General features: G+C 36.0%; 2 protein-coding genes across 2 annotated transcripts in view; one reads left to right on the top strand and one right to left on the bottom strand.

Annotated features, from left to right (window-relative positions):
• LOC113231308 overlaps positions 1–26,679 on the top strand; it is a 129,266-nt gene that overhangs the window by 77,774 nt on the left and 24,813 nt on the right. The gene's annotated exons all lie outside the window — the stretch shown is intronic.
• The window catches only part of LOC113231310 (pancreatic triacylglycerol lipase), a 43,862-nt gene that overhangs the window by 4,957 nt on the left and 12,226 nt on the right, over positions 1–26,679 (bottom strand). The window contains exons 5-6 of the mRNA XM_026465576.1: positions 19,371–19,558; positions 15,001–15,219 (exon numbers count right to left, since the gene is read on the bottom strand). Of these exons, the coding sequence (XP_026321361.1) occupies positions 15,001–15,219; positions 19,371–19,558 (407 nt within the window). The remainder of the gene's footprint in view (positions 1–15,000; positions 15,220–19,370; positions 19,559–26,679) is intronic.

Raw genomic sequence — 26,679 nt, 5'->3', positions numbered from 1 at the left:
GGCTCCCGCGCCAATGGAGGGGCGAGTCGGTTGTCATCCGACCCGCCCCCCAGACGAGTGAGGCCGTGCAATGCAGGCTCCGGCGTCCCTGTCCAAAGCCCGCTGGTCTCACTAGGGGATCAAGCGAACTGCCTTCGCCTTCTCACGCGGGCTAGCCTGGCTTGAATTTGGTCTACGCGGCGGCCCGTGAGGTAATTTTATTACGAGGTATTTAAATGTTGTTGCATAATAAACAGAATTCAAATTCGCCATTAATGTACATGAAGGCGTGGTAACTGGGCGGTCGCCGCGCGGCGGCCGCGCGAATACTTTCTTTTCGTGTAACTGGGCGCTTGAGGTGAAATTACAGGCACAGGGGACTTGTCAATTTATATCTCAAGGTGACAGGCGCATTGCCAATAGCCCTCCAATCTTTGTTTTTTAAAACTTTGAGTGGCACTGCAATTGTTATCGACAGGCATGTCGCTAACCACCAGGTCCACTGTTGTTTTGACTTATTCGTCGCATCACTCGGAATCATAAAAAAGGCGATCAAAAAACAAATAACCAATGGAATAAAACGGCAAATCGAGTTATGAACAAACCATTCACATTCACAGATATGAAAACTTAACTGTAGGGGATTCTATTTATCGATAATATAAACACTTGACACAATTTCCATCCACAAAGCGGAAATAAATGCCATTACGCTGAACACAAAACTGCCTCGACAAAAACAAATTACCTATTCGAGGTATTAACCTAGTTAAACCACATTTTGGATCTAAATAGCATAATAGATATTACCCCTCACTGCCCTGAACTATCGTACAGGTAAAGATCATGCCTAAATACCTGTATCAAACATTAATAACATGGTATATAGTCTATAAGGTCAACCGGTGATATACATCCGTAGCAGACCGTGTATATTTTGAGGCTTTCAATAGTTGTACTATGTTATTTAATTTGTACTATCAAACTACCAACATTAATTCTTTCTACATGACCAAACAATCGAAGCATCCCCGTCTCAAAACTTAAGACCACAAACACGGCTTGCCAAGTCCACATATAAAATTGAAATGTTTCGAAGTGGCCCCTTAGCAATATTAGTGAAAATTTATAACAACGTACCCATTGACTTACAAATAAATGGACGACGGGTCTAATACAAAAACCACGAAAAAAATGTCCCAAGTCAACCTATTCGAAATTTAAATTGTAATGTCATCGCAGTATCGCGCTGTCAGTAGAACAAATGAAGACTAAAGCGGAGTGTCGCGCTCTGTATACGATTTTAGCGCCTTACAAGTGCGGACACTTTTTAGCGCGGACCCGACGTCCATACAATTGTAAGAAAATGAACGTGCCCAATAATATTAAAGCTGCAGGAAATGTAATTAAATTTAAAAGAATGTTAAAAATGTACCTAATTCGAAAGTGTTTTTACTCACTTCAGGAATATTAAAATAATTAATTAGTATTTTATTGGTATCACGATTGTTATCCTTTTTTCATTTAATGTTTATTTTTGGAATTTTATTTCATCAATTTTCATATGCCTAATTGAATTCATTTTATTTTTATAATTTATTTAATATGTTTAATTTGCCTTATTTTATTTGTATTTAATTATTTTGTAATTCAAATTAATTTTTAAGATTGCAGTGCTTTTGCAGTGCTCATTTTTGGTTCATAACAACATTTTAACAACTACATTTGTGCAACATGATACGCAATAAGAATTTGAATTTGAATGTTTCTATCCTGGGCATATCCTGGGGGTCTATTCTCGTTCCCCGACTGACAATCGTCCGAAACAATTACTGTCAAATAAGTAATACTCTACCAATATAAAAGACAAGCTTCATTCGCATCATGTGTGTTTTAATTTGGTCGAGTATTATTCATTTGACAGTAATTACTACATCATCTTTCATACCGCAACGCTCTCTTACTATACCGTTCGGCATTCTGTTATTTGGCGTGGGGAGAAGTAGACCTCGGTTAATCCGATTGGTGTGTCCTTAAAAAATCGTCCAAATCCTCCAAAAGTGCATGTATGAAGAAACTGTTGGAAGTAGAGAAGGCGAAGGAGGACTGTCAGGAGCGTAGCAAGTAGTAGTCCATAGTCTCCAACTACTCCGGTAGGAGACAGGCGTGATGATATGTATACGTATATGTATGTTTTCTTTTTTTTGTAGCACACACTCATAGCCCCGCGCGCTAGGGAAACCTTGTGTCGCGGGTGCCATGGACACGCACACAGACAACCACAAATTACACCCAAACTCACGAGAGAAATAGATATAGGTCATACATATACTTCTCCCGGCCAGGGAATCGAACCCGAGACCTCTGCGTGGCAGTCCAGAATGGTAACCGTTCGATCACGGAGGCAGTCTATTTAACATAGTATAATCACCAAACCAAGTTAATGTTAATAATAATGTTATACTTCCTACGTATGTGGACTCTTTTCCTCTTGATTTTATCTATTCCCCTATTGACGTTTCGACTCTATGAACTTCTGGAAAGGAGCCAAGTATTAAATTTTGTTTAGTAAGTTAAGGACGGTCAATGGTATTATTCCAAAAGCTAGCCTCTATATCTGCAAGACTTGCATCCAATTTGCAATCAAGATTGAGTTCGACATATTCTCATTTCCAACGGTCGATATCGATGAGCTCTAGAATCACATTTAATATTTTTTTTATTCTTGACTTTTCGCGACTAGCATTTCTACCACTCTACAAGATTTTGACTTCTATCTTTAAAACGGGAAAACTTATAAAATAATAATGTCCGTACAGACTAAAAAACCGGTCACAAAAGTCATTCGTCCCTTAGTTTGTCACCCTTAGAGGTGGAATATTTTCTTCAAATTTAAATGGGATCACTACCGACGTTACCCTCTCCAACAAAAAAAGAATCATCAAAATCGGTTCACAAATACCGGAGTTATTGCGTAACATACATACAAACAAAAAACAAACAGTCGAATTGAGAATCTCTTCCTTTTTTTAAAGTCGGTTAAAACCTAATTAACATTACATACAAAACAATACAAAATGATTTAATGTTACTTACAAAACTATAAAAAATGTAATTACTTATGCCTACTTGTGAGTGAGTGAGCGAGAAAATGAGGGAGCGATTTAGTGAGTGCTTTCAAAATTTACTCAAATAGTGATTTCAACCACGTTTTCAGTTTTGAGTTTAGCTCGATGATTGAGTATTTTTTCAAAGCAAATTCGACGCTTATCTTAACTGCCTCCGTGGCCGAACGCTTACCATGCCGGACTGCCACGCAGAGGTCTCAGGTTCGATTCCCGGGCCGGGAGAAATGTTTGTATGGCTTACATTTATTTCTCTCGTGAGTTTGGGTGTAATTTGTGGTTGTCTATGTGTGTGCCCATGGCACCCGCGACACAGGGTTTCCCTAGTGCGGGGCTATGTTGAGTGTGTGCGTTATTTATATTTATTTATTTATATGTTGTAAAAAAAATTGAACTAAATAACGGTATTTTTTTTTCCTAATCATGTTCTGTATGGCTACGCCCTTGTACTTCGCAACTGTATATTTTGTATGCAAAAACGTAATGTAACGGTAATTAATTTTAGACACTAAAGCTTGTTGACGACGTTCGCGTGTAACTCATAAAGGCGTGTACTGGGTGGAGTTGATTCGCAAACGATAAGCTGTTTTGCAACTAAATTTAGTTTTTTCCAGGTAATACTTAAAATCAGTGGTATACCTACTACTCGTGTGCACTGATTTTAATTTCAACGTATTTATACGTCCTACTGCTGCTCCTTTCAAGTTTAGACTCAATGCGGGTTGAAGATTTTACTGTTTTCCAGGGTTATGAACCCTCTTCAAAGTACAAGGTTCATCACGTTTCTTTTTCTTTATATAAAGAGCTTCGTCACAAAATGCTACTACGACTACGCCGCTCTATACATATAATTATAATAATAAAACGCACACACTCAATATAGCCCCGCAATAGGGAAACCCTGTGTCGCAGGTGCCATGGACACACACAAAGACAACCACAAATTACTCCCAAACTCACGAGAAAAATTAATGTAGGCTATACAAATATTTCTCCCGGCCCGGAAATCGAACCTCGGATCTCTGCGTGGCAGTCCGGCATGGTAATCATTCGGTCACGTAGGCAGTTATTATATAATAAAGTAGAGAGAGAATTGAAGCAGGTTATAGTTGCCTTATCTTCAAGCCAATCTACATAGCATCTTAGCTTCCCTTGATAGAGGAAAGGCCAAGACGTTGTTGCATCCTTCTATCCAGACTATTTCCTTGAAAAAATAAACTAAAAGTAATTTGAAATTCTTTTTGAGATAGTTATATGTAGGTATGCAAATATAATAAGTCTATTCATTATATTAATATATGAATTTAATGTATATGCATATATTATAAATTAAGGTTTCTTTTTAAAGGAACTTGTTTAAAATGCTAAATAATATAAACAAAATATTTAAACTACTACAAGAAGAACATCCTATTTAATTTATTAACCAGTTTCATTCACACAGTCACATCCACATACAAACAAACAATAAAATTGTCCTGACATTCGCCCGCGCGTCATCCTCAACACATCTTACACTCTAACCACTTACACACACACACACACACAAACATATACAAGCGCAGCCAGACTAACGCCGACGAATTTAGCAATGTAAGGGAAAACGACATAGTTTATGTTACATTGCATTAAAACATGTTTTGTATGATATTTTATGTGTAAATAAAAAAAAAATTTGAAAAACGAATCCGCCAACTCGTCTCAATTGATCACATATAGCAGCTACGTCAAATCTAAGAGAATCGTTTCGTCCACACTCCATCAGTATATTATATACGTCCTCATTCACGTCACATACTGCACAATCACAATGTTTTCCTTCACCGAAAAGCTAGTGGCAATTTTCAAATTAAATTTCGCACATTAATTTAAACTACAATTACAATTACACTATATTAATTAATTACAAAATTACACTACAATTACAATTAATTTAATACAGGTAGATGATACGTACTAGGAAGATCGTAACTCGAATTTAAGTTTTGGAAAAAGGAAATAAAACTATTTTCATTATTTCATTATAATAATTATTAATTTATTTGCCTAATATTATTTTCCTCCTGTTTATGACTCTAGGTAAACAGTAAGAGTTTTATTGTGTCATTTTCTCTCAAATAACCTTATTCTTGTTTACTGACTGTATTACTATTGCCGAGAGGGGGAGCCAGGCGTGCCATAGCACAGGGCTTACCTAGTTTAGGCTATCATATCTAAGCTCCATGTTCAATCATGTACTTATATCTTGTACTTGTTGGGATGTAATAAATTATATTATTATTATTATAAATGACGTAATTATTTTCCCTATGTAAGGTGTGCAAAAAACTCAATTCCCGGTTTTCGAACAAAGCAGACATGGTGAGGCCAGGTTGTTACGTTCTAATAATAGGATTTTCAAAGGATTATCTGGAGGAGTATTCTGAATTCCAAAAATAATTAATAATCAAATTTCTTGAAATTAAGTAATGAATATTACTTAATTTATTTTTATCTCTTATTATGAATTTTATCTTAGGAATTAGGTATATATGCTTCTTGCCCACAAAACTGGTTGGTAAGTTTCATTGCACTTGTCATAAATTGTCATAAATCTAACATCCAGGTACAGTAAGCCACTCCTCGATTGTGACAAAAGAATGATTTAAAATTTTATAGTGTGAATAGCTGTAATTAGAAAAACGAGATATTACACTAAACGTTGTGGATATTTAGTCCTACACCAACGTTCTACCTACAGGTTCAATAATTTCTTTTCTATATGCAAGTCTACTTTTTAGCATCACAACGCTTGAATCCCAACGTCCTTCACAGAATACAGCCGTCGATTTGGCGTAGTCTGTAGTAACATCCCCTCCACTCTTCCTCACCCCGCCAGCATCCGTGTGACGTCATAGCATCGATCTGCCCAACTCGCGCCCCCACGGTTGTAGTACAGTCAAACCGAGTAATATTTAAATTTAAGTTAGTAGTGTGGCTCGTAATATATCACACTAATAACATACCTACGGGCTACGAAATATGAGCTAGTTTTACTTCAGCCTTGACTTGTTAATACAAAGGTCGAACACAAAGAAAAATTTCTGCGATCTGATATGACTCCAATCTGCATCTATGCTATACCAGGGCAATCGCTCTACTAACTGAGCTACAGACAAATCAGCAGACCTTATGAATTTCCATATGTGTTTGATCTTTTTTATTAATAATTATAACAAACTAGGTTCCGCGGGTTGTAAACCTCCTTCGGCGTGCAGGTTTCATATCGATATTTTCCTTCATCTTTTCGATGAAGGAAAATAGTTCATAAAATAAAATAGCTCATGATAAATTTCAAATTAACTTTCGCGCGTATACATTCAGAGAAACTCAAAGGTGCGATCCCGAAAAACGTAATATTCAATATTCTTATCGTACTCCAGTGTATGATTGCATTCATATACTGGATTAGTTTCACAAAAAATAAATGTATGTCACTGTTGACTTATTTTATTCAAAAAAGAGACTGAACATTTACACTATAGTTTCCCAAAGTGAACCCTACGCCAGATCCCTACCCAGTGAGCGCTGTAGAGTCCTAGGGGGTAAGTGCCTCGCAAGCAATTTGAAAAAAAAAAGCCAGAATTATCGATATAAACTACACTACAAATATATAATTTTTTGTGTTAAGTTAATATAAAAAATTCGTGTTTTTGCGGTGGTGGACGTTGAATTTTTTTTTGTCTTGCCTAAAAAGAGCCAACAATTCTATCATTCATATCATTTGTGGTGACGATAAGACCCGACGTAGTTTCCAAACGCTATCCAACCAAGCTGATTCACCGCAAAATTTGAAAACAAATGTTTTCAATCAGTGCGTTCTACCGGTTATGATATATAGTCGAGAGGTGGACATTCACTATATACCTAGTTCACCAGTTAAAAATCGCTCATAGAGCTGTGGAACGAGATTTGGAGTTTCTCAGAAGGATAAGACTCGAAATGAAGTTATCCGACATCCAACCAAGGACGTTGACATAGCTAGCAGGATAACGCAAGCTGAAGTGTCAGTAGGCTGATCATACTTGCCGAAGAACCGACTACCGATGGGGCAAACGAATTGTTGACGCCCTCTGACGTCAAGTGACGGGACGAGCAAATCGTGCGCCTGATGGTAAGCTACACGTCCGTAACAGTTGCAATGCCACTCAGAGCTTTAAGTCGCAAAGATCTGAGGGGCGCTGCCACGACGCTCGTCACCCTGAGACATAAGTTGACAAGTCCCATGGGTCTGTAATTCCACCAGCACCTTTACTCTTCAAAACGGGAACGCAGTAATGCTGACATTACTGCTAGGCGGCAAAAATAGGTAAGGTGGCAGTACTACCCTGGACGAACTCTTTCACAAGGAGTTCTAGTGCTACTAAAATATGGAGTGACGATCTGCGAAAGGCTGCTGGCAGCTGATGGAGTGGCAGAAACTGAGGACCGGGCGAAATGGCACAAATTGGGATGGTTATGTCCAGCAATGAACTGCGATAGATTGACGACAATGATGATGAAATATATACTGCCCCTGTGGCCGAACGGTTACCAACATGGTCTGCCATGCAGAGGTCTCGGGTTCGGTTCCAGGACCGGGAGAAATGTTTGTGAGTTTGGGTGTGATTTGTGGCGTTCTATGTGTTTGTCCATGGCACCCGCGACACAGGGTTTCCCTAGTGAGTGTGTGCGTTATTATTATTATAATTTACTGCGTAACTCGTTACGTTAATAATCCCTGTAAATATGCGTTACTATTATAAGTGGTTTACAATGAATACAAATTCAACCTTAATTCAAAGTTATCGAAGCGCAGTGTATCCACTTAATGAGATGGAGATTAGCTTTGTTCGCCGTATTATGTTGCCACAGGACCGCTTTTTGTGTCCTTACACGTTCCACTTGCTTTTATTAAGGACTGTGGGAAAATAACAAGCGGTCGCTTTGTCGAGACTTATTAACAATAGTTCTCTTGTGGAGTCGAAGCTTCAAAATCTCGACCATCGCAGAAAAGTAGCCGGCTTGTCGGTTTTCTATCGGATACATTTCGGGGAATGTGCGCAGGAACTTTTCAATTTGGTTCCGCCTTCACCGTTCCTCCTTCGGTCGACTAGAAGGTCCGGAGCACTCCATTCTTATGTCGTTGATATTCCACCTATTCGCACTAAGCGCTTTGCTTCCTCCTTTCTGATGCGTACGGCAAAGGAATGGAATGCTCTAATCTATCCGTATTTCCCGAAAAGTACAATTTGGGGCTATTCAAGGCTAGAGTGAATAGGCATTTTTTAGGCAAACGCGTCCCATCGGTCACATCGTCGCTTAACATCAGGTGAGATTGTGGCCAAGCGTGTGTCTATTATATATTAAAAAAAAAGAATCAGTACTTCAAAAAAATTGCTTTCTGAAACTTTTAGTAGTTTTGTATAGGTAGTACACTAAGTTGATAATTCTGTATCTTATTACAAATTCTACTTATTATAAATTCCAAAATTTGCTTATTATTGATACAAACACCGCACAAAAGACAAGAAAAATTCCTTCTGATTTCTTCATCCTTTCTGGTCGAGCCGATTATACATCATACAGTCACTAAATCGTCACTATGTAACGGCATACAGTCACTAAATCGAGCCCAGTCAGATCAAAAGAATTTTTGTTAATTTTTTGTCTTTTATTAATGAGGAACGTGCACTGTAAGTATATAAGTAATAAGTAACACAACTAAGTTATTATTTAAGAGATCAAAAAAGATCAAAAAATTAAAACTACCTACTTGTTATGTAAAGTACATAACTAAATAAACGCTAACAAAATCTACCAAGTATTCATATTCATATTCATTTATTTGCATTTCACATGGATGATAAACTTATACATGTGATACCCTGTAAGGGTGTAGCAAAGATACAATGAAATTTAAATACATTGCAAGCTTGAACGTAGTTAATTAGTTTAGATAATTAATTATATTATAGATTCTATAATTATTAATAAACATAATTATTACACAATATTTTTATCTTAAAGATAAATTAAATTATTACTTTTATAATTACTAAACATTTTTGTTACTATTACGTGTAATGTAATTTCATTTATTGCAATTCACATTTTAATAAACTTAGATACATACATGTGTATCACATGTATGTATTAAGTTTAAATCGTGCTACGCCCTAACAGGGTACCCTGTTAGGGCGTAGCACAGTTTAAACTTAAACCTAATGATACAATTATTTTAACATATATTATTCGTACATTTATTTTGTTATTATAATATATATTATTCGTACACTTATTGCTAATAATAATTTTTACTGAATTGTATTTTCAATTATTACCTAAATTTCATACAGACATGAAATCAATTTCAAATACATTTATCGCCAAAAAATTCAGACATACTATAATAGGTTTTTTTGTTTAGAAATTCTTTTAAACGTTTTTCAAAGATCGTGTCTTTATCCAAATTTTTTATATAATTTGGGATGTGGTTATATACTTTTATTAACATAGGGTGTGGTGCACAAGAAAATCATTTTAGGCTAGACGGAGGAAGTTTAAGCTTGTTATGGTAACGATTATTACGTCTTATTAATTTTATCGGAGAATATAAATCTGCGTGTTTTTAACGTACTTACAGGCTTCAAATAATAGGCACGTTAGAGTCAGTATGTTAAGTTTTGTAAAATACGGTCTACATGAGTCCGTTTGTTTTATGTTGGTTAATATTCTGATAATTTCTTTTTGTAGAACAAAAATTTGTTGACAATACGAGCTGTTTCCCCACAGTATAATCCCATAGGCTAGTCGCGAGTGGGCAAACGCATAATAAGCTGAAAGGGCCGTTTTTAGATCAGTAACACGTTTCAGTTGTCTAAGAGCATATATAAGTGAAGATAAACGGCTAGATAATTTTTGAATATAGGGTGTCCAATTTATGTGTGTATCTAATGCAATACCCAACGTAGATGCCGAATCTACCATTTCTAATTTGTTTGATTTATATATATAGTTGATGTCGAAAGCAATATTTTGGCGGGGTTTAAATTAAATTATTTTTGTTTTTTCTAAATTTAGTTTTAGGTTATTTTGATCGAGCCATTCTGTGAGTGAATCCAATATCGCATTTAAGTCCTTCTGTAGTGAATTAGTACATGTGCAAGGCAAAAAATTAGATACATCATCCGCAAACAGTACACTATCGTAAGGAATTGAGTGAGGAAGGTCATTTACGTACACAAGGAACAGAATGCAACCCAGCACGCTTCCCTGAGGAATAGAACCAGTGATAGAGATGACATTTGATCTGACATGCTCAATTTCGCCTGTATGAAAGTTAGTGTTTTCAATTTCAACGCATTGGGATCGGTTTTGAAGATATGATTGAAACCATTTAAAAGCTAGGCCTCTTACACCAAGATAATAGAGCTTGTCGAGAAATATTTTATAATTTACTCTATCGTATGCCTTACTCATATCGAGTGGCAAACCCACCGCGTATTCTTTGTTGTTAATTATATTTAATATTTTCTGAACGTAACCTATATAAGGCTAGGACCGTGGTTCTATTTTTACGGCAACCATATTGGCTGTCATGGAGAACTTTAAACTTTTCAAAAAATGCAATGAGTCTTTTTGGCATCGCAGTCTCTATTACTTTGGCCGATGTAGGTAATAAAGCAATGGGGCGGTAGTTGCTTAAATCAGTTTTATCGCCCTTCTTATGAACTGGCTTAACTAGCGACATTTTCAGAGAATCCGGAAAACATCCCTCCTGAAGAGATTGATTTATCAGTAAGGTAAATGGGAGAGTTAGATTGTCTACACATTTCTTTACTAAGTACGGCGAAACCTCATCTACACCAAAGCTCGTTTTATTTTTAAGACTATTAATAATTTTGTAAGTTTCACTTAAATCTACCAGTTGTAAAAAAATTGAGTTACTGACTGTGTTTGGCATATTACAGCTTTTGTCACGTATCGAATTTTGGGTGTTGCTTATTGTAGAGAAATAATCGTTGAAACAATTTGCAATCTTTTTTGAGTCCGTATGTATTATTTCGTTATGTTTCAATATAATGTTTTGTTTGACTATATGGGGTCGACGGTTAGTTTCTTTATTTATAATATGCCACATGGCTTTACTTTTATTTTTTGAATATTTATATATGTTATAATTATTAATACAAAGATCGAACACTCAGAAAAAGCACTCAGAAAAAATTCCTTCGATCCGGTCGGATTCGAACCGACGTCTTCTTGCATACCGTGCCAGACGCTATACCAACTAAGCCACGGAACGAACCAACGGACCTCACGAATTTTTCTATGTGCTTGGGTCGTGTCTTTGTACTTGGTCTTTCAACGACTTTTAGTCGTAGCGCCATCTATGAGAAATCTTTGACAGATTTATCACCCAGTTAGTACCTTTACAGCTACCAGTCCTGGCGAGAGATGTCGCTATTCACTGTATTGTTTCTGAGTGCTTTTTCTGAGTGTTCGATCTTTGTATTAATAATTATAACAAACTAGTGGAGTAATTTCACAAAAAATAATTGAATATCAATTTCTATGTTTCTTATCTTTTTTGACATGTGAATAGTTTTTTTAAAGTTTTACAATATCCTTTGTAATAATTATGTATTAATTAATTTTTTGTTTGTGTTGTTAATAATTTTATTAATCTTTTATTGCGACAAGATATTTTAAGCCCTGAAGTAAGATAAGGGGTCACGCGTTTATTTTGTAGTTGATGAATTAATTTAGGTATACGTTTGTTAAGCGTTTTTTGGATGGTGTTATTGAATGCATTATAATTTTCGTTCATATTTTTTTCAGGTTTTATTATATCTTTCCACTCTATAGTTTGAAGTTGTTTCTTAAATTCACTTACATTTTTATCATTATATATCCTTTTTGCCACCGAAAATTGTTTTGGAGCTTGAATACTTGTTGGTATATAGAAAAGTAAACCCGTATGGTCTGAAAAACCGAATTCATTGACAATTAATTGGTAGTTATTTGAATTAATATTTATAAAGATAAGATCTATACAGGTAGAACTACTTTGGGTTTTCTAGTCAGTTCTTTGCACAATTTGTAGAAAATTATATGTTAACATGATATTTTTTAAAGTATTCTTTACTATAGTGTTTATTAAGAAGTTAACATTAAAGTCACCACCTATTAAAATTGTTTTTGTAGTATCCTTTAATGATAATAATTTCAAAAGATTTTCTAAACAATCAAAAAATTTGTCTTTGTTAATGTTGCTATTTGGCCAGTATAAGTTAATTATTATTGAGTTATGTCTGGGTAATTCCACCGCACAGATTTCGAAAGTATTTTCTAGGGATAATTGTACTATATCATTTCTGGTTTTCATCTCTTGACTATCTTTGAATCGATAACAATAACAAACTAGTAAATCAATGCAGTACAAACATAATGATAATTAATTTCAAATAAATATTGCAGTCCGTATCTCGTCGATATGGATTCGGATTAATAAGCATTAAGTGTAATTTCCATCATAATATCACTCTTTTTAGGAAACACTAAATACTTTTAAATAAAATCATACAGAATAACATATAAAGACGTCATAGTGTCCTAAAAACATTAAAATATTGCAGTACGTATCTCGTCGATGTGGATTCGAATTAAAAAGCATTTAAGTGCTTTACATCACAATATCTACCTTTTTTGAAAACCAATAGACTACTTTTCAATAAATTCTTACAGTGCCCTGTCGATAATATAAAGACGTCGTAATGTCCCAAAAACATTATTTTCTTATCATATCGATGGCATAGATTTGCAGTCCAGAACTATAGGACATGTTTTCCCTCGTGGTGAAAGTATTTGTCAGTTGGACGGAGTTGCGCAAAAAGGATCCTATCCACAAGATTATCGAAAAATGAGCTATATGTACCAAACGGTTCCTAAAGTCTAACCTCATAGATCGGCAAAAAAATATAACACATAAACATAAATATATATCTCTGGAGTTGCATGACAACATAAGTTTTGAAAATAAAACAAGTGTGAGAAACACTTTTAAATTTCAAACTGCTATATTTGATCTCGAAAGAGATTGGATGTGCATTGGATCTTTTTTGTTTAACTACGTCCAATTGATGTAAGGTTCTCGCTGATTGTTGACCACGGTGCGCCAAACGTACATTTATTGTGATTGGTACATCTTCGGGGGAGGCTTATAATATGATAATAATAGTACACTACTGGGCACCGAGCTCCTCTCACAATAAAAGGGCATGGACTGTAATTCCCATGCGAGCCTATTGCGTATTGAGAACTTCACACATATCATTAAATTGCTTTGGAGATTTGTGCAGGTCTCCTCACGATGTTCTCCTTCACTGAAAAGCTCATGTTAAATATCAATTCAAATGTCGCACATAAAAAAGTCATAGGTGCATGCTCGGATTATAATCCATTCACATTACAAGCAATTTCGGAGACACCGATTCAATTTGATTTCAAATATTGATCGTATAACATAAACTGAAACTCTACAAATCAATTGAAAGCCTAAGCGCACTCGGATTTCCCCAAGGTGCCGTTCGTCCGTTCGTTTTATCGAGTTAAAATATTGTGGGTAATCGAAAAACGACTCCCACTGAGTCTTTTACCAGAATCTCTGTAATAAAGTCATTACTTACATCCATAATAACTTGGGAAATAATAACGCACACACTCACAACTTGGGAAATGTGGAAGAAATTAGTGTAGTTATTTGGTTTTTTTTCGTAGTACCTCGTAGAGCGACACCAAAGTTTGTTGACAAACTTGCGTTGATGTTGCTGAACGCTTTCACGCTACTACTAGGGTGGAACAAAATATTTTTCGAAAACTATATATCGATATTTTGCTGAAAGCTAATTTTTTTAAATAATAACACACTCATAGGGAAACCCTGTATTGCGGGTGCCATGGACACGCATATAGGCAACCACAAATTACACCTTTTACACTCAGAACAGCTTTTAAATCTGTATAAAGAACAAGTTGAATCTTGTATGGAGTACTGCACCTTTGGGACGGCCCTGCCCATTACCAGTTAGCCTATGATATAACCTTGTACTCTATGAAGCGAAAAGCAAAGAGACTTATTAACAACAATTCTCTTGTGCAGTCGAAGCTACAAAATCTCGCCCATCGCAGAAAAGTAGCCGGCTTTTCGGTTTTCTATCGGATACATTTCGGGGAGTGTGCGCAGGGACTTTTCAATTTAGTTCCACCCTCACTGTCCTCCGTCGATCGACTAGAAGGTCCGGAACACTCCATCTTTATATCGTTGGTTTACCACCTATTCGCACTAAGCGCTTTGCTTCCTCCTTTCTGACGCGTACGGGAAAAGAATGGAATACTCTACCGGCTATCTCTATCTGTGCTTCCCGAAAAGTACAATTTGGGGTTATTTAAGGCCAGAGGGCATTTTTTTAAGCAAACACGTCCCATCGTCAATCACATCGTCGCTTAACATAAGGTGAGATTGTGGCCAAGCGTGTCTCTATTATATATTTAAAAAAACCAAAATCACGAGAGAAAGGAAAGAAATGTAGGCCCTACAAATATTCACCCGGCCCGGAAATCGAACTCGGAACCTCAGCGTAGCAGTCCAGCATGGTAACCGTTCTGCCACATTAAAAGTAAAGCATTTCCAAATAAGCTCACGAGGGACTAAAACAGACATTGAAACCTCTTGTTTCCGTCTGGACAAGAAAATAAAAAAATACATCGAAACAAAAAATAATGATGATATCTAAAATCGATTTTATTTCTTGAAAATATATTATATCGATACTTTTTACCCAAGCCTAACAAAACAAATATAAAATGTACTTACACGCAAATTGAAACTGTCCGTTCCTAATAAGCTGGTCGAACCAGCAACCAGGCTGGATCCAATTTCCAGGATTAGGGTAGAAGTCCACGTCACCGATGGGCTGAGGGAAACCGAAGATGCCAGGGTTAGTGTGGACGACGTCCACGAAGGAAGCGTCGCCACGAGATAGGTGACCATCATCGTTGCTTAGCCTGTAGCCCGGGTAAGCAGGATCCAAGCCTGGAAACATAACAACTTATAATTAGACAGCAAACAAATCGTTAATAACCAATAAATAAAGGTCTGCATCAAGCAAAAAAAATCGTACGGCCTGCTGAACCCCGATTCAGAACTCAGAATCAGAATCAGAATCAGAATCGTTTATTGTTTGAACTGGTAAACAAGATGATACATGTAATTTGGGTGCAACAGTTCATACCCATGTCGGGTGTACAATGTTTCATAACTAATTAGTCAGTAAGCTCAATTAAAATACTATAGAATTCAAAATGTCAATAGAATTTAAAATTGAATAATTAATTATATCAAAACTCTTCGATATTTTAAACGAATCGTTCGATCGGATATCGTTTTCGAATCGAAGGGCGCTTTCTGAGCTATTCTGTCAATTCGAATATGATATCGTATGATACCCAACAGCGATTACAAGAAAAATGAAAACCCTTCTGTAAACACAAAGGCCCAAAATATAGGAATGCATTAGTCTTGCATTAAAATAAAATAATAAAATTGAACAAAATCCAGACTCTACTTAAAATAATAAGAGATTTCCATATTAATTCTTGCTTTGTAAACAATAGGACGTTCAGTAGCCTTTGCTGGTCGAGAAGTTCGAGTAATCGTACGGGAGTGATGTCATTTCGGTTTGGTTTCGAATATGACAGTTTGACGTTCGATTCGAATGTTGTGAATAAAAATGAAAAGAAATCGTACGATATCAAATCGAATCGGTTGACAACTAAGTTATCGTAAGGTTCTGAATCGACCCCTAGTTGGTTCCATAACTCGGTTGGGAGAGCGTCAGGCACGGTATGCTGGAGGTTCCAGCCGGATCGAAGAATTTTTTCTTAGTGTTGTACTAATAATTATAACAAACTAGTGGTGCAAAGTCACAAAAAAATAATTAAATATCATGGTAGCAAAATATCGTGATGTTCAATAAACCTAATATACTTTATACAACACGGCTTTGAATCGCAAATAATACGGTTCGAGTGAAAATATTTCGAATGGAAACAAAAACGCTAGAAAACGTTTTTGCATAAAATTCATCGGGGTTAAAGATTCTTTATTGAGCTAGGAACATACGAAAAATAAAATCTGATCACACCAATTACCTGGTCTCAAATAAAGAAATTCACTGTAGGTATTACGAGTACCACAATAACGAAAAATTCTAAAGCACTGCCCAGAGCACATTTCCTAAATGAGTCCTACAGAAAATCGAAAACGGGACCTGCTCATCCCATCCAGCGCCCACGGTGTTAACCACTTGGCTATCGAGGTCTTAAATGTCTGAAATTTCACCAATAGGATAATTTATTTCTTTTGTTTTTACGTCTTTATAGCACCTCAAATTCACATATCATTGTAAAATTCATAGAAACTAAAAGTAAATAAACATTGTTATTTGAAATAAGTAAACAGAAATTTATCATAACAATGTAACATTTGCTTATTTTCAACATTAATTTTGACCTTCCTGTCAGTTTCCCTGTTATCTACGTTTGGATATTAGAGTTAACATGTAACGTAAATTGTACATAATTCAAACAACTTGAGATATGTGATCTTACGGACAATGTGACAGTAATTTGAGATAAGTTAAATTGCCTATGCAAAATTACGTAATAACACAAAAGCATATAATAATACAAACAAGTAGGCCAATTTGGTTTTACACCTTTTATCATGTCTAGGACGTCTCGTAATATGAGAGAATATTAGCTTGGTATTACACTGTTTTATGTTGTCTACTAAATCTGTAAACATATATCTATACATATACTCAAGACACGCAAAGGAATACTGCAGTATATTGCATGCCAACATCTTCTTAAACAAGAATACAATCGTCTCATTTTCCTAGTGATTCGAATATATCGTCGGATTCGAATGGTTTTCTAGAAGCTTGCTTCTAGAATCCTGCTTCTAGATTACACCGTGAAGGTTACACTATCGTGACAATAAGTTTCACAATAATTTTGGTGAAGCGCATAGCTAATCTCAAATGACCATGACATCTTTAGGATACTCTGAACGGTCTATTTCTCTTCAATTAAAGGAAAGCTATAAATTATAAATTGTTGTACATTTTTTTTCGGATAAAACATCGTACTGGACATTTAAAGAGCCCGAAACGTCTCAATATGTAGGAATCGCGAAATCCTTAGAACTCAATAGTACCTATACCTCTTTAATTTCATTCAAGCACTAGTTGTACATTTTATTTTTATGAAGGTAAAAATTACACAAAACAGATTACAACGTTATTCGTTATTTTTAAATAATGTTAACTTAAAAAAAAATCACTAAATCTATTTCCCAGTTACAACTATACACAACATGCAGAAAACTAAAATTGCGTTATCTTATTTTAAAATGGATAAAGGTCTTAACAGTTCAAATGAGTTGTTTAATGGCAGTATTTTTAAATGCAGGATAATTATGACGGAATATTAATGGGTACAATAAATATGATTACATGTTCTACACATTCGGAAAATTATAAATGAATAAATATCAGACAACATCACTTATTAAATTAACAATGAATTTTGATTACCATTAATAACAATACATTAATAAGGCCACAACGAGGACTTCTAGTAGTAGACATAGATATCGTTGGGCCACAACGAAACATCTATAACTACTACAGCAGATACAGAAATTTAAAAAATCCACTCTACACTTTGTCACTGGAGGTGCGAAATAATGATAAGGAAGCTCTCAAATCCTTTAATAAAGTCCCCTAAGAGCATTTCCGATTTACTTCCGACTTTCTGCCGAGGATAAGACGTAGCAAACTTTACGCTCAATCTTTTAAGCCCGTTACGTTACCGAGATTTCAAAAGTAAATAATATAGTATCCGAGGAGTGTTGTGTTACATGTTTCATGAAATACACCGCCAAACAGTATTAGCGACGATAACTTATAGTTTTCATCGTTGGACAATGTTCGTGAATCCCCCATTCATGTGAAAAATGAAGTACAAATGAAACTTTAATTCCAGTCGTAAAATGTGGATGTAAAGCTCTACGTACCCCATTTAAAAGAGTGTAAATGTACACTTTATTTAGCGAGAAACGCTGAAAAAAATATGTTGAATTTTCATATGATCTCTGGTCATATATACCAGAACATTTAATTTGGTAATCTCAGTACGGAGTACTAAAAAACCTACGTCAAAAGTTCGTGGAATTATATCTATTTGCCAAGTTTTACTGAAATCAGTTACCGGAAATTGCGCGAAATCGGATTCATACCATATCATATTTTTCATATTTTTTAAAAAATTCATAATTTTTAACATATATATATTGAACACTATAACACAAATAAAAATAACTCCTTTAAATACATTGAGATATTTATTTTTATTGAATAAATGATATTGAGAGAATTCATTTTTTTTAAATACTCCACTAGTTTGTTACTTTTTTAAATCTTTATTTGTTTAGGAACTTTTCATCATAACCTAAACTATAGTTTACGTATCTGAGCGGCGTTGCTAGAGATCCGATTTAACAAATTGTATGTCTTTTTGCACGATTCGTATGGGGGTTGCCTAGCAATTTATAGCATCTACGTATATCGGTAAATCTGCAGGTCTCTCATCAACACCGTCCTTTAGTTTGTTACTATGATAGGTACAAAGATCGAATAGAAAATAAAACTGCTCCAACTGGACTCGAACGAGTGTCTGTTGCTTAAATGTGATTTCAAATGTCAAATGTCATAAGGTCAAATGATCACATTTCGTGATTATTTGACCTTTGTATCAATAATAACCTATATATTTTTTATGATATAGGTATCACAGAGTTACAAGAGTTACAAGACTAACAAGTTATGCGCCTGGTGAAAAGCGACACACTTGTCCATAACAGTTGCAGTTGTCCACTCAGAGCTTCACAGCACAAAGATCTGTGTTGGACTGCCACTGCTCCCATCACCCTAAAACATAAGTTGACAAGTCCCATGTGCCAGTAAGTTCACCAGCATCCTTACCCTTCAAAACCGGAACGCAGTAATGCTCACATTACCACTTGACGGCAGAAACAGGTAAGGTGGCAGTAACTTCTTCACAAGGAGCTCTACTGCTACTAACTACAGCAGGGGTTTATAATATACAGGTTTATCTTACCAGTAATTCTACCAAGCAGCATACCGCGTCGTCTCAACTCTTTACCGCCAAAGCCCGCTGCTTCTGCCCCTAACGAGAACCCGATGACGTGAAGCGAAGCTGGTGGTACCCCCACGGAAGATAGGAACTGCACAAAGTCTGCCATTCGGACTCCCATGTAACGAGTGTTACGAACTGCTGTTATGTACCTGAAATATAAAACATAAATGATGTTAGGACTGGTTTTTATATAGATAAAATAAGTGCGCATATGACCTCTATCTCACCTGACGGAAAGTGACAATGAGGGCACACCTGTGTTATGCCCCTAATCGTCGTATCGCCTTGAAAAGGCGAGGGCAAATCTGCACGCAAGGAATTCCACTTTTTTTCTTTTTTTTTTATATATACATGACAGGCAAACGACTCCACTCCACCTGATGTTAAGTGGAAAGTGGTATCCAAACGCGAAGGAACCTAGTGCAGCGATGAAATCCTCACTGCACTAGCCACCTCCACCCTGCCTGCTTTATAGCCGTACGACATATAAGTGTGAAAACGTGATGCTTCGTGCGAATCTTCGATATATACACGATATAGGCGAGTACCCAATTAATTAACGTAGGTTTTTCATTGACGATGGTTGACTCTTCGTCTTCAGCTGTACTGCACAGCTCTGGATATTAAATTTTGTGCACTGTTCCTGAACTCATTTAGAATTATATTTGTATTCGGGGCCCTGAGAGTTAACTTTATGTCGCTGGGTGACGGGCGCAGTGTCAGTTCCCCTCAGATTTTTGCGATTTAACGCTTTGAATGCTATAATGTTATGTATTGGCGTGTCGCTTACGATTAGGCCCACGATTTGTACATCCCGTCACGAACAATAATAAACAATGATATCATAAACAAAAAAATGTTACTCATGGTATGGGGCAATAACCATTTAAAACCAAGTTATTGTGATTATATGATACAACTTGATACAAGCCACATGGAACCTCTAATAGAAATAAAAATCTGATTTTTACGTCTAGGTTTTGTGGTTTTTTTCCCCATTAAATAATAAATAAGCTGCGGCCACGGCTAAACTGAAAAGACTTCACCATTAATGGAAACGCTTACCTCAATTCTGTTACATAAATTTTTCATTGCAATTAACACGAAACCTCAGGTATTAAAAAGGAAGCATCTTCTTCAATTTCTTTTATAAATCGTTCACTGTAATATGATCTCTAACAATTGATTTTACCATTGACGTATTTTGATAGAATGGAACCTAGCGTGCAATATAAGCCGAATTTACATTTGTTCGACGTCTCGTGTCGTGACGCGTCAGAACGCGAACGGTATCGGTATCATACATTTAACATGGTTAGGTTTTTATTAGTGTGCGACAATCTGGCATGACGGCTTGTGTTGTGTGTATGAAACCGATGTCGTTCTGACGCGCCACGACACGACACGTCAGACAAAATAAATCCTGCTCAGGTACTGTCAAGAGCACGTCAAGCTTGACACTTAAGACTTAAATCCAACTCTATGCCGCATATGATAAGAACGGTCCAAAGTACAAAGTATCAAGCTTGACGTGCTCTTGACTGTACTTCTTTAATGTCTACAAAATAGTTACATTACACAATTGGTAATTATAGCTGATTCTGTAAAATGATACTGATTTAAGTAACCTTAGAATCTCTTGCCACTGTAGTATGGACAAATGTCACCGATAAATGTCATCACATGTAAAGTTTGTGCCAAAATGGTGCTTATAGTTCTTAATACAGTTCGTGGAGGATCATTTAAGTTCTTTACGGAACTTTTTTAAGGTAAGATTCCTAAAAATTTGCAAAATTTTTCTTGTCGGCTATTCATACAATCCTACTTGTGTATGCATTGAGAAATATAAAAAGAACTAAATCGTATCCTTAATAAAACAAAATCTTATGTGGTCGTACGACAGAAGTGACACACATGAAACAAATTATCTACATTTTAAATTTTATCTCTCCAATTTAACTCCATAAAATATCGACTAATTTCGTTATTAGAATCTTTAAGCCGCTCTCCTGAAAAGTTGTCATTTTGCAGATGTGACCTTATTACACGAAAGGGTGCGAAATTTCCTAAAGCATTAGAATAACAGTTGCTTGATTTAATTAAATTTATACAGTAGTGAACACTTGTAGAATCTAAGTTTAATGGAAATATATCAGTTTGCTTTTGTTTCATAACTTTCAAAGGCAACGGCAGTCTGGTTGTACTCAGGCGTATCTAAGTGGTTGCTGCGGGCGATTTGTTACTCCATTTTGTCAGTGATTTTGCAGTTTACAAGGTCTGGGGCCTCCGGACTGCGGTCAGCGGCTATTGAAAACCGATGCGATCTATGTTGCGAGGTTAAGAGAATGTTTGGAGGCTTCTGAACTGGCGATCACAATCTCGTATTGCGAAAATGTTAGAATTCATTTGTTTCGGCACAGCTGAACTTTAATTGAACCTGTATATCATCACTTTCACGCTACTTAAAATTAATTTATCTTACAACGAAGCACAAAGAAAAAATCCTTCGATCTGACAAGACCTCCAAATTGCGTCTATATTCCACACTAGAGCCACTACACTACCTTTACATTTTTCTTTGTATTAATAATTATAACCAACCAGTGGGTTATTAAATTTTTATTAAATTTCAATGTTACATTACCATGATATTTAATTATTTTTTGTGAAATTCCTCCACTAGTTTGTTATAATTATCAATACAACGATCGAACACTTAGAAAAAATTCCTTCGATTGGGCCGGATTCGAACAGACGTCTCCTAAGAAATCGTGACAGACGCTGTGCCAACTTGCCACGGAACGAACCAGCGAACCTCACGAATTTTTCTATGTGCTTGTTACCAGATCTTTGTATTTGGTGCAGTAATTTCACAAAATAAATGCAAATCATGGTAGTAAAAAATCATAATATTCAATAAAATCAATATTATCTTGCAAGTACCACTTGTATAGTCAAGATGTGGCCGAATTTCGCACTTTGAACCTTTATATAAACGGTACAGAGTTGGATTAAACAACGTGTTAGACCTCTACCTGACTCTACAAAGTAACATTATTGTTTTCATTGATACAATGATCGAAGAAGCACAAAGAACAATTCCCTCGTTCTGAGTTGACTCGAACCAACGTCTGTTGCCGCACCAGTGGCTACCGCTCTTACCAATTGAGCTATATAATAATCACAAACTAATGGAGTATTTTCTTAAAATATACATCAACACTGAAAAGGTAAAACGTGCTTTATGAAAATATTAAAGTAGAACGATTGAAAGTAATTAAAAAAATATAAGTCTAATTTTATTTGTTGTATGGAAAATCTGAAACGTTCTAGTTTTCCATATAAGTAAGAAATAAAATTAGAGTTATAATTATCTTTTTCTTAAAAAAGTTACTTTACTGTAATTTTTTCACTGTTTACTTTCCAGTGTCGATGATATTATGGTATTTTTGTTTTTAAATCCGAGACTATTTATAGTTTCTGTGTGATACAAAATATAAACTTAAAGTTACTCTTTTCAGATATAGCTATTTCAGAGAGAGATATATATATATACACTCTGTTTATGTAATAATTATATAACGTTCTTATAAAAAATCGATCTCAAAAGTTTGTGGAATTACATCTATTTGCCAAGTTTTAATATAATCGGTTAACAGAATATAAGTGGATTCATCCCCTGATTTGTCACCCTTAGAGGTGGAATATTTTCTTCAAATTTGAACGGGGACACTTCCAAGGTATCCCCTTTCCAACAAAGGAAGAAGAATTCGGATTAATCGCGTAACTCACACACAAAAAAACACTCGAATTGAAAAACCTCCTTTTTTTAATTCGGGCATCATGTCTTCACGTACACTAGACAATTTAACATTTTTACAACACTGACAATTAAGGCAACCTTCACCTATCAAAAATTAACGCATTATAATAATAATTTATCTATAATTCTTTTCCCTGCACGTTCCGATCTAAGGTCACAAAATTTTGAACGCCAATGTATAATTTGCACATTATATTTTCAAGCACGTTTTATACGGGTAAATATCATGCGCAATCGACACCCGCATACAAAGTCATCAATGGATATCTTCTTTTACCAAATAACCATAACCGTGTGATCGAACACGACACGGCAATACTATTAATAAATTTATTTATTTAAATTCTAACGGGCCCAACATTAAAACTTACGAGGAGGCTCATGTAAGAAGCTCATATAAAAACAACTTTTTTGAGGGACTGACAAAAATAATTAAAAAATTAAAAAACGTTTAATGTGTTTTAAAATTCACATTCGGTTCATGTTTTAGAAGCATTACAGCTCCTTGTCAAACAGGTCGTCGAGGGAAGTACTGCCACTTTACCTATTTCTAACGCCAAACAGTAACACGCACCGGTTTTGAAGGGTAAGGATGCTAATGAAATTACAGACACATGTGACCTGTCAACTTGTCTTTTTTTTAGAATATCCAGTGATGAGACGAACAAATCGTACTCCTGATGGTAAGCTACACGCCTGTCCATAACAGTTGCAGTGCCACTCAGATGTTTAAAACACAAAGATCTGAGGGTCACTGCCATTGCGCCCGTCACTCTGAGGCATAAGTTGACAAGTCCCATGTGCCTGTAATTTCACCAGCACTCTTACCCTTCCAAACCAGAACGCAGTAATGCTAACGTTACTGCTTGGAGACATGAAATAGCCCAGGTGGCAATACTTCCCTGGACGGACTCTTTCACAATGAGCTCTACTGCTATTAGAACTAATGTAAAAAAAGTCCCAGTGTGACGGGCGCAGTGGCAGTGTCCCTTCGGATTTGTGCGATTTAAAGTTCTGAGTGGCTCTGAAAAGGCATGTCGCTTACTTGTTCGTCCCGTCACTTGCTATTATAAAAAAAAATGCCTGTAACCCTCTACCCAGTGAAATTGAACAACGTGTCATATTCTAAATATAGATATGTAGGTACCTCCCGTTACCATATGTAAAACAGCCAAATATTTACACATCCCATAAATCCCGTTGGATAAAGTTGGCTAGCGGCTGCGATAAATAACGGGCTTAAAACGCTTCCTCCACTGCATATCATTCACCTATTTTTTTATTTACATTTTTCGAATGAAACTTATTCGGTAAACTATAAAATATAGAGCACGATCCCATCTTTAAAATGTAAAGTTTTTACTCTTGACTACGTTCCACGTCTCTCTTATATCTTTCAACTTCTGTAACAAACAGTATCTCGATCGTAATAATGCATAATATTGTGAACATGTTTTCTATAGTCCAACTCTTTACTGATAAATAAAATTTACAACATAGTGAGTTCTCGAGCCACAAGACTGGACTATAGCTGACGTCGTGTCAATTTTTTTTGTACGTGACAGGCAGATGACTCCACAAATGGAAAGTAGGATCCAAACTTGATCGAACCTACTGCAGTGTTGATACAATCACTGCCCTAGCCATCTCCACCCTGCATGCCTACAAGGTGCCTCTTCACGCCTCGTTTAAAGGATCACATATTGTCAGAAGTAGGTAATACGTGCGCTGGAAGGGAGTTCCATTTGTCGACTGTGCAGCAGAGAATGGTTCCATCAAACCTTTAAGTTCGCGATGGATTGCAGCAAGTTGTAAAACGGTGACTACGGAGGCCAGCACGCGTGATTCGCCCTCACCTTGGACGAGATAGGGTTGAATAATTCTTCAGAGCTTTCTACGCAGTTGCAGAGATTCAAAGTGGGATGAGACCTCTTCGTAGCCGACAACTCGTGAGTTATCGTGTATGTCGTAACTCGTATTATGTTTATAAGGTACTCGCGCAACGCACCAATATTGTCTATACACCGTGAAATTTTAATTACCTAAGAACATTAAAATTTGTGTTTACAAAAACATGTGAAGCAGCTAGTGTCAGTCAACAAACATGATCTTGAAATAAAAAAGTTGTTTTATGACACTTTCAAATTACTAATTAATATGTACACCATCTACGATAAATGTCTATTGGTAAAAGTGAAATTACAGATACATGTGACTTATCAACTTATGTCTCAGAGTGAAGGGCGCAGTGGCAGTGCCCCGCAGATCTGTGCAATTTGCTCTGAGTAGCGTGTCGGTACCATAAGGCGCACGACTGTTCGTCCCGTCACTATGGTATCATAAAAAAAAATTACAAAATATTGACTACCGGTGAAAGCTCTCAAAATCAAAAATAGTTTCATTCTTAAATATTTGCGACCGCCTAATGATTGGCTGGAGAGATAAATTTAAATATAGTATAGTGGGCTCGCGTCTGTGGTGACTGAATATATGTAAATTATTTCATTCACATATTCAAACTCGAAAAATTCAAGGGCATGCATTATTACCCTACTAACTAATTTGCATTGTTTCTTGGTTAACATACGTAGGCATAGACGGTAACTTAAATTGGTAGAGTTTACAGGTTGCATAATTACTAATGCAAATTATGTACATTTCAAGGACTTTTTTGTAACACGTAAACGTAAATGTTAATCAATGTCTAAATAAGTCTGTTAATTTTCTTGAGTAACAAAAGATCAAGGTACTTTACGGCGTGTTTCCATTATTTGTAATTGGTTTCATAACTGCTCTATTTCAATCAACGTCTCGATCAAATAGTCTTCTTTTAAAATCAATTTGCCGCGACCGCAATATCTAGTGTCCGAACTTTATGAAGTGCAAACTTTCGACTGCAATTTATCATTATCGTATACTTTTCTTCTCTTTGACATTTAGCCTAAGTTTTCGCTAATAAATGCGATATGAAATTTAACTGAATTTAAAGAAAAACATTTCTGTTTCTCAGTTGTTTTTATTTAGGATATTTTTTATATTTATTTTTTTGCACTCTCGCGTGTGCCGTGGAAACACACATAGACAACCACAAATTACGCCAAACTCGCGAGTGAAATAAATTAAACCACACAAATATTTCTCCAGGGCCGGGAATCGAACCATGTGACAAAACAGAATGGTAACCTTTCGGCCATGGAGGTAGTTGGTAAGTAATTATTAGTGACGGATATGTAAGTAAATATGTGGGACTGTAAAATGTTTTCTGTAAGAAATCCGAAAACAAATTAAGATCCAGAACATAGGACATCCGATAACGAACCATGACACAACTAAGACAGATGGAATCAAGCGTTAATCGAATGATGGTCAAGAAATGGGTGGACAACATCGTCAAAGTTGCGTCCTTAGATGAATGAAACTAACACAGAATCGTGGTGGCGGTGGATA

The sequence above is a fragment of the Hyposmocoma kahamanoa genome, unplaced genomic scaffold (assembly GCF_003589595.1).
Source record: "Hyposmocoma kahamanoa isolate Upper Pololo Valley unplaced genomic scaffold, ASM358959v1 65, whole genome shotgun sequence".
Lineage (NCBI taxonomy): Eukaryota > Metazoa > Arthropoda > Insecta > Lepidoptera > Cosmopterigidae > Hyposmocoma > Hyposmocoma kahamanoa.
This window is presented reverse-complemented; position numbering and strand designations above follow the sequence as displayed.